This window comes from Quercus robur, chromosome 9 (assembly GCF_932294415.1).
Source record: "Quercus robur chromosome 9, dhQueRobu3.1, whole genome shotgun sequence".
NCBI lineage: Eukaryota > Viridiplantae > Streptophyta > Magnoliopsida > Fagales > Fagaceae > Quercus > Quercus robur.
The window spans coordinates 54,904,229-54,919,550 of NC_065542.1; the positions used below are offsets into that span (position 1 = coordinate 54,904,229).

Sequence of the window (15,322 nt, forward strand, 5' to 3'; positions counted from 1 at the left end):
GTAGAGCTATTTTCCTTATGGTTGTTAGTTAAGCCCCCAACAGTGGTTTTTACTTTGGAATTGTTATTCCATTGGTTTCCCTAGATAACTAAATTATGTATTCATCTATTTTATTTATTTATTTATTTATGCAATACTGTGTATGATAATATCTATCAAGTCTAGAACATAATTAGAATAATTAAATATTTGGCTTAAAATATTAGGATGGAATACAAAGGTGCTATAGCGGGAAGATGATGACAAATGCAATAACGATTGGGTGCTTGTCCTTGCCCCTACAGACACTTTTGTTGCATCCCCACAAAATATATATATGGAATTGAGCATTCTTCTATCTTTTTTGGATAATTCATAACTTTTTATTGTTACAAAGCAGAAACACTAAAAACACTGAGACTTCAGGTAGTCCACTACAACAACAGCATCTGCCCTGACCTATACATTAAAAGATCATCTCCATTTGAAAACAGTGTTACATCATCCCAACCCAGTTTTACATAGAGATATGAGCCTTCGGACTATACTACAGCATCAGATTGGTGTTATCTTACCCAACATCTTCTTTTAAAAAATAAGACCAATCACAAACCCAGCTACTAGCAAAACTTTTAAGCAGAAGCCATGAATGATGGAATGTGGTACACTCCAGTTATAACAGATAACTCTGTTTAGGTTAGGATAGAGTTGCATTTACTTCCTTTGAACATCATTCTAAACTTAACATCCTTTCTCATTCTCTTCACTTTAATTTCCTCTGTTTTGACCTCTCCATGAATTCTTAAGTTTCTCTGAGACCATATGTGATAGACAGTAGCCCACCAAACCACTCTGCACAAGAAAGTTCTGAGGCTCTTTCCTTTGATAGTCAGCTACCCAAATGAGTGCCTATTGGACCCAAGCACCTGTCTATCACATATCATGATAACATGCACACGTCTGCCCACGTATCCTATGTACTTTCTGATAAGTGTACTCCGCTGAAATTTCATCAGACAATGTCATAAAACCGAACCCCCTATGACCCATTTTTCTTTCATCCTGAAGCAAAATGCATTATGATATTAGTTATGCCAATAACATATGGGCAACACCCAAAACGGATCTGATAAATACTAATATATAACACAGAATATGCAATTACTGTACAAAATGAGTTTACATGATGTGCAAATAGCAACATGAAAAACCAAGCAATCAATTACAATTAATACCAAGAAAAGCCTCTGAGAAATTACGAATTTTCAATTCTTGTCCCAGGATGAATTTGGCAGAATATCTCATCTGTTTCCAATTGGTGTTACCTCTAAGTGTTCATCATGTGTTCCTTTTCCCTCTTGTAGTCATATCTGAACATCTTAATTTCAGCATTGCGCAATAATGAATTTTTGCTATATAGATAAGTTGGTAAAAGTACCACTCTACAAGCAAGCCCATTTTAAAAACTTGAACCCCAAGCTGGTTTAACAATACATCTTATCACATGCTTCATAGCATGGTTGAAGCATTTAGAAAGAAGTTGTCAAGAAAAACAATGCAGTAATATTTTCATCAGCTAGCCATCCACACATTCTCAATTAAACCACATATAAATCAACTACATTTTACCTTAGGAACATACACGTCCAAAACATAGCTAAACTGACTGAAATGCAACTGCATATTATCAACTGTAGATTCAATTCGAATACATCCTGTGAAAAGCCTCTTTCTCCACTTAGCAGCTGAACTCGTCAAAGGCTTAACAGCACAGTCATCAGCAGAAGGAGAACCAACCACCATTTCTGCAGAGTCATCAGCAAGTCCTCTTTACGTCCAGAAGATAATGGTCAATTCATGAGCATGGTCTGCAGGAGAGCAGAGTCAACAGCATGGTCTGCATGGTCTGCAGGAGAGCAGAGTCAACAGCAATATGCACACCCCCCACCCCCAAAAAAACAATTTTAAAAATTGACAGCTTGGGAGCCAATATACTAGCAAAGCATTGTAAATATTTTCTAATGTACAATAAGGATATCCATAATGACTGGAAGCAGAACTATCTGATGTCCTGTAAAATGGAGAACCAAACCAAAACTAAGGAATAATATGGGCTCATTTAAATCTTGAGGATACATTTTCCAGTGCAGGTTGAGATGCAGAGAACAATATAAATCATGCACATGAGATCTATCAACAAAATTCCATATTGGGACATTATCCCATAAAAGTGTTTGTGAACACTAGCATTGGACCCAAAATCACATAGATCATACACACAAGCAGTATGCTTCTCTCAGTTGTTACTTCCAATGACCACTTAAAATGATGTAAAGGGCTGGCAATCACATATTCTAATTTAAATTTCTTTTCCATCAGTGCCAATCTAATTCAACTATAACCAACAAACAACAATGGTCTCGAACCTCTTAAGCTGTCTATTACAATGTTTATCCAAGAGAATAGGAAATATATACATTTTGGCAATGTTAATCTATCAATTATTGAAGAGTGAATACCCATTTTGCGGTAAAATTTCCAGTTATTATAAAATGAGGAAGTGCTATTATGAGTGAAAGGATGGAAAAGTCATTACTCACCAAATCACAAAGAGAATTAGAAATAAATGAGATATTTTATTTAAATTTAAGACAGAAGGAAGAGCACAGCAGTAATGAAGGCAACTGTGCAAGTAGTGGAGAGGTTATTCTAAAACTTGTTTTCCCATATCTTTAAGAAGGGTATCAGTGGGGTTGTCTCAGTCCTTCAAGATGAAATTCCTCATTAGAGCTTCTTGTTCTACTGGGTCATGCCTCATAAATCATAATTAGAGTTTTGCATTTTTCTTTCACAATTGTCAATCATCAATTGACGAATGAGACCCCAATTAACAGATAAAGAGGCCACACAATCCTTTATTTGCTTGCTTACAATACATATCACCTAGCTGTTTAAAGAGTAAGCCCAAACTTCTGCACTATCAAGGTTGGTCAATTTCTAGGAATTGAATCCTGGGTTCTAGGAATTGATGCTTTTGTACTATTTGGTAGTCTAGCCCTATCTTGATTTTGTTTATATATTTCAAGGGATCATGAGTTCACAGTTCATAGTATAATCATGGTTCTGATGATAAAATGCCAAACTCCCTTCCATTGTGAACTTGAAGTACCTAGATTTAGAATGCCCCTTCTTAAAATCTAGAATCACAATGAGAAATTCCATACATAAGCACTAAAAAGCAACAGCCCTACCCGCTTCTCACGACCTACATACCTACAACTTCAGCCAAGCCAAAGAGCACATCACTTCATTATTGTGCAATGTACCAGCCATATAGCCTACAAATATTGTCTCAAACTTAACTACAAGCCAAAACTAATTATCAAATTACAAAACCAACATGATAGATAGTAGCTTACCTGCTGAACCAGAGCCACCGTAGGGGCAAGGATGATGCATATGCTCTTCTGGGGCTTCCTTGTCAAGTGACCCAGCTCATGTATAAGCAGTACAGCAATGTGGTCGTCCCACAACCTGTCCCCAAATAAACAACAATATTCTCCTCCAAAGCTTTCCGGCATAGCTCCAAGTGGTACCTTCAGAAAACATATATACAAAACAACGTAAGCCACAATAAGGTCCTATTTTCTTGGAAAAATACATTTTATTTAAAGGAAAGAAATTGCCTGCAAAGCCAAACACAACTGGCTTACTAGAGCTGCGCTTATGTGTTCTGAAAAGTTTCTAAGAAAATTATGGGATTTTAAGAAACAAATAAATATGTGTGTGTGTGTGTGTGTGTTGAAGGGAAACCAAAAAATTAAGAACTCAAGAAATAAGTCGGGACGGGAACTGCTATTTCAGCCCATATGACTCAAAAGCTTTTTACCCTTTTCACACTATTTAACCTCAAGTTTCCTTTTAGCGAAACAGAAATAGCCCCAAACCCAGTTCCACTCTCCATCATCATCAGCATCAACCCCAGACACTCAAAGACACTGTAGTGGTCGTTGTAGTAAGCACCAAACCCTGTGCTCTGGGTAGTACGAACATCTCTGCCATCCAGCATTGTAGCCTCTTTATCTGCTATTGGTTTCTAAATGACAAATAAGATGATGAGAAGTTTCTAATTCTTGGGCAAACTCAACACAAAATCTGAAAACCAAAAGGCAAATTTCCAAAACTTCATACAACAGAAAAAAATAAATAAAAAATCATTGACTCCGTTTTCAGATTTCAAAAGGGTTAATGTGATGAAGAAAAACAAAATCACGTGCCTTTTTTCTTTTTTTTTCAAAAGGGTCCAAATATTCTACTTTCCATTTGATTACACAACAACACTGAAGTGGGGCTGCATATATTCAATTGTATTCTCCTATTCCTATGCAAAATATTGTAGCAAATACTATAGAACAACAAAAGTGCTGATTTTACCCTCTAGCATAATTGAACAAAAATGATGAACACACAATCAATTGCAAACTAGTCCCATAAGAAAGAGAAAAAGGTGACTTACAAAAAAAATCAAAGAGAAAACAAAAAGTTTCTCAACTGTGCAGATTCATCAAAGTTGCCACTTTCACTGGGATTCCTCTTTCCTCACTCACAATCAGTCACCTTGTCCTTGTATGCATGAATTCCCAATCCAGTTTTCAATTAGATTAGGGTGCTCTATCCATTTCATCATCACCGCTTTCTCTGAATCTCCTAAATCATCATCCTCATAATAAGGAGTGATAGTGCAGCTGCTAGACCCAGGCTTAGTTTGTTTGAGATCTTCAATGTCTTGCTCAAATATCAAATGGGCTCCGCATTTCGTAACCTCCAAGCTTGGACCGAAAATTTCATATGTAACCTCAATTTGGGTGAATTCATTAGCATCCAATTCTTCTTTCCAGTAGCTTTCGAAGCATGTAAAGGGATAATATTCGATCCAAAGATGATATGATTCAATCTTACCAAATTCCACCGATAAAGGAAGCGGCACTCCGAAAGATGGATATCCGTTGACTTTAACGGAACAACGAAGCCCATGCGTATTTTGAATATGAAGTTGTAGAAGTGGATGATGCTGGTGGAATATATAAACAGCGCACACAGCGATTCCCATAAATTTGCTACTTAATAATAAATGTGAAGGCACTTGCAGATTCACTGAAGCCCCCACATTTTGGTGCCTAAACCAATTCGGAATTTCACTTCCAGGAATTGTGACATATGCGAAACTATCAATGTTACGGCATCTCTGAAACAAACAAATCATGATGTTTAGAAATTCACTCACATGCAAGAGAGAAAGAAAGAGAGAGAGAGAGACAGACAGACCTTAATGATATAATGTCTTAGAATTGTTGACAAGAAGTCACCTTTGCCTTGATTATAAATCAATTTGACACAATTGAGAAGATATATTACATTCGGCCGAAAATCATAATCTGGACTTAATGATAATGTTTCCAGTGAGGTACACCCTGTTGCATCAATAAAATACATATTTAATGGAAGCTTGGGCAACATTTGAAGTTGAGTGCAACCATTCAAAAAAAGGTCTTGCAGATTAGATAGTTGAATGATACTTTCAGGAAGGCAAACAAAATTGTTTCCTATTAGATTTAATTCTTTTAAAGATGACAAGGTCCCAAGAACATCAGGAATCATTTGAATATTGCAATAACTTAAATCCAGATGCGTCAAAGACCATAAGCCTTGTAAAGAACACTCTAACATGCCCATGGGATCATGACTTCTTTTTCTTTGCATTAAAGGAAAACTCAGGAGCTTATTGAATGATTTAGATGACAGCCCCACACATCCACGGAGAGATAGTATTTTGAGATTTTTTAAGTGAACAATAGATAAAGGAAGCCCTGTTATAGCAGTTCCACTCAGGTCTAGCTCCTCAAGGCCTTCAATATTACCCAAATTCTCTGGTAATTCATCAAGTTTTGAGCAGCCAGATAAAGTGAGAATTTTTAGAGACATCAAACAACAACATGCATTCGAAAGACTTGAAAGGTTTTTACAGTCTCTTAGATCCAATTCAATGAGGCCAATTAAATGCTCCACTGATAATGGTAGATCTTTTATAGCTGTCTCACACAAACAAAGTTTCGACAAACGTGACATATTTCCTACAATTTCTGGTAACTTCTTTAGTCTTGAACAACCACCAAGATCGAAAATTTCAAGTGTTTCCGAGCTGATCTTGTGAGGAAGACTTTTAAGACATTTGCAACCATTTAGATCCAATCGAATAAGCTGTTTGAGATCTCCAAGAGATGCATGAATCTTATATAGTCTTGTACAATGTCGAAAAATCAATTGCTTAAGCTTCGGGGCTCCACTAAGGTCTGGTATCTCAATCAAGTTTTGAGAGTCACTTAGGTCAATGAGTCTTAACTCGTCTAAATTCTGTTATAAACCAAAAAAAAATTATTAGATAAAGTCAAGCCTTAATGAAACGAATAAAATGCACTTTTGCATAACTAAAAATCTTACCATATTTCCATTCCATAGTTGTTTGATGCCACTACAATGCATTCTCAATTCAACAAGTTTGTTTAGTTGGAAATTGGTTGGTAAGCATTTTAAATGATATCCATGCCATTCGAGAAGACGTAACTCATTAGAAAGATAACTGAGGCCTTGTGGAAGTTGCACCTTACCTCTAATGAGGTCTTTTGGAAGTTGCATAGTACCATTTATGAAGTCTTCTGGAAGTTTCTCACTACTAATTTTAAGCAATCTCAAATTTTTCATCTTTGAGAAGGCTTCAGCACTCAAGTGTTCCACTTTTTGAATAGGTATGTTTAGCATTATGCCTTCAACTACCTTTGTTCCCTAATAAACAAAAACAATGAAATTAAAATAATTGGTAAATTCTCAGAAAAATTTATAAACATAAATACTTCTTTAAGTTCAAGCTTGTACTAGTTGACTTACAATATTATTCTTCAATACATGAATGACATCATCATAAATCCACAACCTACTACGTCTACCAAGCTCTTTAGGAGATTCACGATGAACGATTTCTTGACCCATATCTTGTAGCAAATCGTGCATCCACAAACTTCCATGGTCATCAATAGTTATGAGAGATTTGTCCTTAAGAACACCAATATTGTAGTCTGGGTAATAGCAAAAACTTTCCAATATATCTCTTATGTAATCTATGTTCTCCCTTTTGAAAAAACATGCAATATCTAAAAACAATCTTTTTTGTGTATTTGTTAACCCATCAAAGCTTATTTGTAGTATATCCAAAATGCTTCTATTAGGTTCTCTGTTTAGTTTATCTAGGGCACTTTTCCATTCATTCTTTCTTTTAGCAAACAACGAAGAACCTAAAACTTTAAGAGCTAAAGGAAGGCCTTTAGCATAATTCACAAAGTCCTTAGACAAATTCACATAATTTTCTTCTGGATGAGGTTTATGAAAAGCTCTCCAACTAAAAAGCTGCAAAGCATCATCGTTATTCAATTCATTGGCTGTATATATGTAATCCACACCACATCTTATCAATAAATGGCTATCTCTGCTTGTTACAATGATTCTACTTCCAGGACCAAACCAATCATGCTTCCCTGCCAATGCTTCTAATTGCTCTTCTCCATCCACATCATCAAGAATAATGAAAACTTTTTTATTACTTAGTGTATTCCTTATAACATTGATTCCCACATAAACATCCCATATATTTATTTCACTTTCCATGAGGATCTTAGAAAGAAGTTGTTTTTGTAAAGAAACTAGACCTTGATTTTTAGTTTCTTCTCTAATATTCGCAATAAAGCTTCTAGCTTCAAAGTTACCTGAAATTCTTCTATAAATTTCAAGTGCAAGGGTTGTTTTGCCCATTCCACCCATCCCACATATTCCAACAAAGCGAACACCACCCAACCCTTCACTTATGTATGAATCTAACATTTTCTTCACACAGGAGTCCATTCCAACAAGGTCCTCAGAAACACATGGGAGTTTGTTATACAACTCACTAAATATCCTTCCAATGATTTTTTGTATAATTATTGATTCATGCCTGCAAAGAAAATAGCAAAACAATAATTTTTATGATGCAAAGCTAGCCACATTATTTAGAGACAAAACATTCATCATAAACATAATCTTAGCTACATTGAGCCACATTGACAGTGCCTCATTATATTTAGAAATTCACTACTAGATGTATTATGGAGACAATTTTAGAGCTATTAGTGACCAAATTTGTTGCAAGGTTTGTGTACAGTATGTACTTGTATGTCTAGAATCTAGTCCTACTAGGATTAGAATAGGGTTAGTCTAGGTTATTCTATAAATAGTCAAATACTCTCTTATCATGTGGCCAAATAAATAAATAAATAAAAAGTAAATAATAATAAATAAATTCTGAAAAAGAAAAAAAAAGTTAACTATAAATAGCATTATTCCAAAGAAATTCATACTTATCCTTTAAATCCCATCCAGCAAGATCGGCAACTTTAGTCAAAGCATCTTTCCATGTTTGTACATATCTAATGTTATCCTTGAAGCTCTCTTCATGTTTGGAAAAGGCTTCTCCAAAAGTACCTCTATGATTCCGCACATCACTAGGATCTACATAGTAAAAAACAGGTAGAACTACCAATCCCGTCATTTCCATGCACTCAACTATCTTTGTTAGTTCAATCAAGCACCACTTTGAAGAAGCGTAGTCTCTTGAAAGAATAACGACAGCAAACCTCGATTCTTCTACTGCTTTCAAGAGTTCTGGGGTAATGAATGTTCCCTGCTTAAGTTTTTCATCGTCCCTAAAAACAGATATTCCTTTTTGTTTCAAACCAGTATATAGATGGTCTGTAAATGTTTTGCGGGTATCCTCACCTCTAAAACTGAGAAATACATCGAATTTACATCTCTTAGAAGAAGAAGAAGTAGAAGAAGTAGAAGAAGAAGATGATGATGATGATGATGATGGAGGAAGAGCCATAAAGGAAATGGATGAGCTTGAACAGTGAGGTTACAGATTCATAAAATTACTAGTTTGACTGAAAACCCTCAAGAGAAAGCCTTTTGGTTGACGCATATGGAAGTAGGTGTTTGTAACTTGTATTAAGAGTGAGAAGATGGGTCGACCATTCATTTTTAATCACTTCCATTTAGTTTTTGTCAGAGTTGGATTGGCCGTGGGCAAGTGGCCCTCCCACTTGTTGGGATGAACGTCTTTTTAGGAGGGGTTTGGATACGTGTTGTGTTTGTGCCGTCTGTGTCTTCTGTGTTTTCACTTTTTTTTTTTCTTTTGTTGCAGCACTCATTTCAGGGACAACGGTTACTATATATGTACTATTCATAAATAGTAACCGCATCTTTTGATTATTTTAACTCACAAATCTCATTTTTTATCAATTTTTTCATTAAAAATGAGTCACACAGTACTATTCATATATTTAAAAATTATTTTACTACAGTGTTTTCAATTTTTAATTTTCAATTTTCACAAAATAAATTCTATCTAAACATAGCCTATAGTGCTTTTTTTCTTCCCAGGCCTTTTTACGTGATATTTTTATCTTCTTCCTTTTTAATCAAAAAATAAAAGTAAGGGGAGGGCAAGTGGCCCTCCCACTAGAAATTGTCGGGAATCGGGATGAACAAGAATGTCTTTTTAATGCTTTTTTTTTCTTCCCCAGGCCTTTTTACGGGACATTTTTATCTTCTTCTTTTTTAAATCAAAAAAATAAAAGGAAAACACTCGGAAAAGACAAGGGCAACTTTTACAGGGAATCGAATGGAAATTGTACTTACTCAATTTCACAATTTATTAAAAATTTAAAATGGTCTACCGTGAGCCATGGAATTTTTTTTTTTTTTTTTTGAAAAAGTGATAAAATTAAAATGGTCTACTTAGTCCGCCACTTAAGTATGTTGTAAAATAGAGTATAAAATTAAATGTTGGTCTCTCCATAAGTCATTTTTGCTAAATAATGATTTTTTAAAAACAGTAAAAAAAAAATTATCAAATAGATTCTTATGAAACTTCTCTAGGAAAAATAGCCTTGTTTGTAACTTGACTTTCTAAAAGTTGATTTCTTCGCAAGTTTTAAAAGGACTTGTTAGGCAAAATAACCCTTTTTAAAATAAATAAATAAAAACTTTATTATGTGATTCTAGCCCCTCTATATTTTATTGTGCCCATTCAAAATACATTTTATTTCAAGATGCTATAAAATAAAGGAAAATTGAAAAGTCTGTTTATAGCCAAATGTCTATAACTCCTACTAAAAAAAAATTAACATGGTTATATATTTTAAAATTCTTATTGTTAAATTGTATGTTTTTAAGTTCTTAACACTCATGTCAATCATATATTATTTATTATTTTACCCATAATCTTATTTTTTATGCATAATTTTAAATTACAAATACTTGAAATTTAAGCATGTGATTAATGACATAACTATTGATCTTTGAATTTTTGAAAATTTTGCAACATGAAGAATATAAGAAGAAAATGTGATCCAATTAGTCAAAATTCACGTCCAATAAAAATATAATTAGTAGAGTACTTGTAGTCAAACTTTGTCCTAAAATAAAAAAGAAATGTTTAGCAAGTCAAAACTATAAATATGAAATGATATATGTACTTCTCTATTAATTAAGTGGTCATCCACGTTATAGCTATAATTTCTACAATACAAGAATCCACAGTTGAATACAAGCGCGTGATTTGCTTAACCTTTACAATGAAGTCTTCCATCTCTCACGTGACCACTTCTAAAGACAATGGTAATGGCAATTAAGAGTAAATGTAGTTATGCTACTATGCCAATATGTGAGTGGTCTTAATGAGATAATAATACCTCATAGAGACTTACTACATTCATTGACATAATATTTTTAAATCTTCTTATTGAACAATAATGTCACTAAAAACTGTGGGATATTTAATTGAACGATAATATATTTTTTAAAAAATGTTAAAAGTACAATCATTTTTAAAAAAATTTATAAACGTATGTTATAGTGAATGTGATTGATACTGGTTATAAGATAATAAATAAGTATTCAATTTTTTTTTTTTTTTTTTTTTTTTGTGATTGATAATTTGTAAAATTATGCTTTACTCCTTTTTTTTTTTTTTTTTTTTTTTTTTTCATGTTTTTTCCCCCTTTTTCTTTGTCAATTTCTTCTTCTGTTTTCTTTGACTATCAAACCCAAACTTTTGCTACTTTTTTTCGGAGATTCTAGCCGTTTGCCCTTAATTTTTAAAAAATTCAGCAATATGCCCCTATTTCGAAATTATATAGGGATATGCCCTTATTTCGATACTCGATTAACTTAAAATCGAGTTTCAATGAAATACTCGATTCATAGAAAATCGAGTTACGCAGAATAAAACTAAAAAAAAAAAAAAAAAAGCATGGAACTCGATTTTAGGGAAGTCGAGTTCAGAAACGTCACTATAGGGCTTAAAAATGCCACTATAGGGCCCCTTGAACCTGGTATGGGGAATTATAAAAAAAATTTGCAGGAAAACACCGCTATAGGGCCCTAAAACGTCACTATAGGGATTAAAAACGCCACTATAGGGCTCCCAGAACTGAGCGAATTACCCTTGCAAAAAAATTTTGTAGGAAAACGCCGCTATAGGGATTTAAAACGTCACTACAGGGCTTATAAACGCCACTATAGGGCACCCAGAATATGGGCCATCACACTTTTAAAAAAATTTGCAGGAAAACGCTGCTATAGGACTTTAAAACGTCACTATAGGGCTTAAAAACGCCACTATAGGGCTCCTTGAATATGGGGCGATCACACTTATGAAATTATTTTTCACATGGAACTCGATTTTCTGAAACTCGAGTTCCATGCAAATTTTTTTTTTTTTAAAGTTTGATCGGGCATAACTCGATTTTCTACAAATCGAGTATTTAATTGAACTCGATTTTAAGATAATCGAGTATCGAAACAGGGGCACACTCCTATATAGTTTGCAAACAGGGGCATATTGCCAATTTTTTTAAAAATTAAGGGTAAAAGGCCAGAATCTCCACTTTTTTTCACGTGGGCAGACCATATGCATAAAATTATGCTTTACTCCTTTTGTTTTTTTCCCCCTTTTTCTCTGTCACTTTCTCCTTCTGCTTTCTTTGACTATCAAACCCAACTTTTGCTACTTTTTTTCACATGGGCTCCATCTGTGCAGACCATATACATAAAAAAAATATCTGGAAGCTATCCAAAATGCCCCAAAAAATAAAAATAAAAAAAACCAGGAAATGGAGGGCCACTTGCACACTCAATTTTGTACAAGGAACCTCATCCTCATCTTTTATTTTTTTTATAAGGGAAATGTTAAGGATGATTTATTGTAGGATTTATCTAATAAAAAAATTTATATAAATTGATAAAATAATTAAAAATAGTACTGAAGTGACAAGTGAAATTTAAAAAGTTGGCTTTATTGACTCCATCATTTTTTATAAAGTTTGATACTCTTTCGAGTCAGTTTGTAAGGACTTCGTTTCTTTAATACATGCGTTTGTTTGGCCCCCAAAAAAAAAAAAAAAAAAAATTGAACACTAAATTTTACAAAGAATTTTTAAGTTCTTGTAAAAAGTTGTAAAGAGATAGTCTCTACCATTCTATTTATAGTCAACCACTTAATCATTTTATAAAATGGAGTATACGATTGAATATATTCCTGGATTTATTTGAGTGAATTACTTGTGAATAGTGATCCCTTTATTATTGTGCCCATTCAAAATACAAATTATTCTAGGATGTTATAAAATAAAAATAAAATAGATTACTTGAGATTTTAGTCATCTACATTGTTGCTATAATTTCATCAATATAAGATTTTACAATTGAATACAAGTGATCTGCTTAGCCTTTACAATGAAAGCTCTCTAATTGTAAAATTACACACGACCAGTTCTCAAGACGATGGTGATGGCAATTGAGAGTAGATGCAATTATGCTGCAATGCCAATATGTGAGTTGGTTTTAATATGATAAGTAGCTTGTAGAAAAGGTAACATGTTGAATTATATTAAGGAGAATTTAATTATATTCATTGAAGTGGTATTCCTTTATATTTCCAATAATTTTTCCCTTAATTTAATTAATTCAAGGAGAATATCATGAGAACAAAAATGTCAGATATATATGTTGTAGTCTCCTAGGCCCTTGCCATGTCTAGGTCCTACATTTTAAAGATTTGCCTTGTTTACTTCTTGATACTGTATCATATTGGTATCCAATGTCCGTAACACTATGGTATGACACTTTGGTAAGAATACATAGGTTGACTCAGTAAAATTAGTGTCTTTTGCTGTGGTCAGGGACTCACGTGTTATAGGTAAATTATTGGGTGCTTCTGAAACACGATGACATGATGCTTATTCTTCTCACATTCATGGTGAATCTCATTATAGAAACAGCAATGGCAATGAATTAACAATCATTATAGAACAAATAAGAAAATAGTTAAAAAATTTGCTGCCAAAAGCAATCATGTTTTGCTTCTACTGAATTTTTTGATAGGTACCTCTACTAAAATTTAGAACTTTAATTTTTCTACATCTAAATAACTTCTTAAAACCATCACCAGACAGAACATTTTATCTCTTTGTTTTGCCATTTTAGCCAATAAGGAAATTTGTTTTTAAAATGCTAACGAAGCATTACTCCTATATAACAAACACAACTACTACCATTTGCATAAACAAATTATCTCAGGCGGAACATGCAGGTCTACCATCACCTTAACAGAGAATTCAATTTTCAATACAAGTTGGAAGTAGCACATTAAATAAGACACGTTTGGAGTCATGAAGTCCACAGCAACTGTAGAACCTTTAAGTTCATGTGTTTCAGACATTATCTGGTCTACTGAATCTGTAAACAAACCAGGCAATAAAATGAGGTTAAATGGAAGACCAATTTGTCTGCAGACACAATACAGAATACAACAAAGGATGAAGTTCCACAATTTTCAATCTTCCAAACTACACCTTAAACACTGTACTTAGTTTAAAATCTCTTAATTAAATTAACACTATATGTTTTCTACAAATTCACCTGAATAAAACCAGAATACAAAAACTTTATAAAACTCTAGCTGCACTTTCTACATTTCTCTATACATTTTGACTCCAATTCCAATTCGTTGTTTTGTCACTGGATCCTGAAATGCAAGCAACTTTAAAAGTCAACATTTCACTATAAAAAAACATGAGAATGTGCGCAGTTCAATGTAGAGCAATATACTAGCAAGAAACTCGAAGAAGTTAACTAATTATATTACAACAGCTTATTATTATAATTTAGTGTAAGTAATTGTTAAACCTGAAAGAAAAATGTCAAAAACACAAAAAACACTCGTCTCTGTTACAGTTAACAGGATATTGTATAGTTTCATTATGTAAGCATCTAAAATTGGAGCTTAGTTCATAAAGTAACTGCAACAATCATCAACTATCCATCAAATTTTAATTATTTTACAATCCCACAGTGTTAATTTGTGATGCAAGCAGCTGTAAAAGCATTTGGATTTGCTAGATATTGCTAATTACAACAACAAGAGGTGGTGAATGTGATCAGGACATAATTTGATAACTGCAAATATCATCATCTGTGACACTTGGAGGTATTCTAGCAACAAAAACTCAAGAACAACACTTGGAAGTACCATTTCTTCCTTTGGAAAACAGTGAGTTAATGTTCTGTGGACAAGTAAATAAGAGACAGCTCTTTCTCATGAAAATATAATAAATTTCAATTTCAAAGGATTATCCCATGAAACTACAAAATCATCTTGGGAATATAATGGCAAGGCAAAAGCCAACTACATACCCCATGGAGTGAATAAGTATTATTATATTAACTATATCATCATCCAAGCCAAACAGCTAGAGCTGTATAATACAATATAAAATCGAAAAATGCAAACAAAATATCTCTTTACCATAAAATCCATTAAAAGATATGGGTAAAAGCTGTCAGGTGAAAATGGAGTTTTTCTTGATAATTTTATTAGTATTTTTAGCAATAAACAACCAACGAATTATATTGTAATAACCCATTCTACCATGACATAAGGAAACATATCATCAATGTAGATGATCATCACTTAGGACAGGATTTTAGCATAGAAACATACTAAGCTTATACACTTGAGCTTATACAATATTTTCAATCTATTGTAAAAAGCAGGTGGGCTTTCTGGCCAAGAGCAGTGCACTCACTGCTGAGATTTTATATGGACTTCATAGGTCTTGGTACTATTTTTGTTCTTTAATGCTGTTTTCTTCTCCTTTTAAGTTATACTTTCCTTTGTTTCTTATTGTATCCAAAA

General features: G+C 33.4%; 2 protein-coding genes and 1 long non-coding RNA gene across 4 annotated transcripts; all 3 read right to left on the bottom strand.

Annotated features, from left to right (window-relative positions):
* Positions 1–308: 308 nt before the first annotated feature.
* Positions 309–4,062, bottom strand: LOC126700123 (uncharacterized). 2 transcript variants are annotated; one of them, XM_050398144.1, is made up of 4 exons: positions 3,869–4,062; positions 3,399–3,575; positions 1,609–1,885; positions 309–1,041 (listed from the first exon to the last, which is right to left on the bottom strand). In XM_050398144.1, exons 1-3 carry the CDS (start codon positions 4,046–4,048, stop codon positions 1,835–1,837), a joined length of 408 nt encoding a protein of 135 aa, XP_050254101.1. In that variant the 5' UTR covers positions 4,049–4,062; the 3' UTR covers positions 309–1,041; positions 1,609–1,834. The 2 variants fall into 2 exon arrangements, with proteins under 2 accessions (XP_050254101.1, XP_050254102.1); XM_050398145.1 differs by lacking the exons at positions 309–1,041; positions 1,609–1,885 and adding an exon at positions 1,971–3,317.
* Positions 4,063–4,588: 526 nt separating this feature from the next.
* Positions 4,589–9,262, bottom strand: LOC126701231 (TMV resistance protein N-like). Its single transcript, XM_050399336.1, has 5 exons — positions 8,424–9,262; positions 6,922–8,020; positions 6,478–6,819; positions 5,305–6,390; positions 4,589–5,224 (listed from the first exon to the last, which is right to left on the bottom strand). The coding sequence occupies exons 1-5, from the start codon at positions 8,945–8,947 to the stop codon at positions 4,589–4,591; spliced, it is 3,687 nt and encodes a 1,228-aa protein (XP_050255293.1). The 5' UTR covers positions 8,948–9,262.
* A 4,312-nt stretch (positions 9,263–13,574) lies between these two features.
* On the bottom strand, positions 13,575–14,152 carry LOC126700140 (uncharacterized). The gene is made up of 2 exons (XR_007647045.1): positions 14,047–14,152; positions 13,575–13,863 (listed from the first exon to the last, which is right to left on the bottom strand). It is a non-coding gene; the product is annotated as an uncharacterized LOC126700140 (long non-coding RNA).
* Between the last annotated feature and the right edge of the window lie 1,170 nt (positions 14,153–15,322).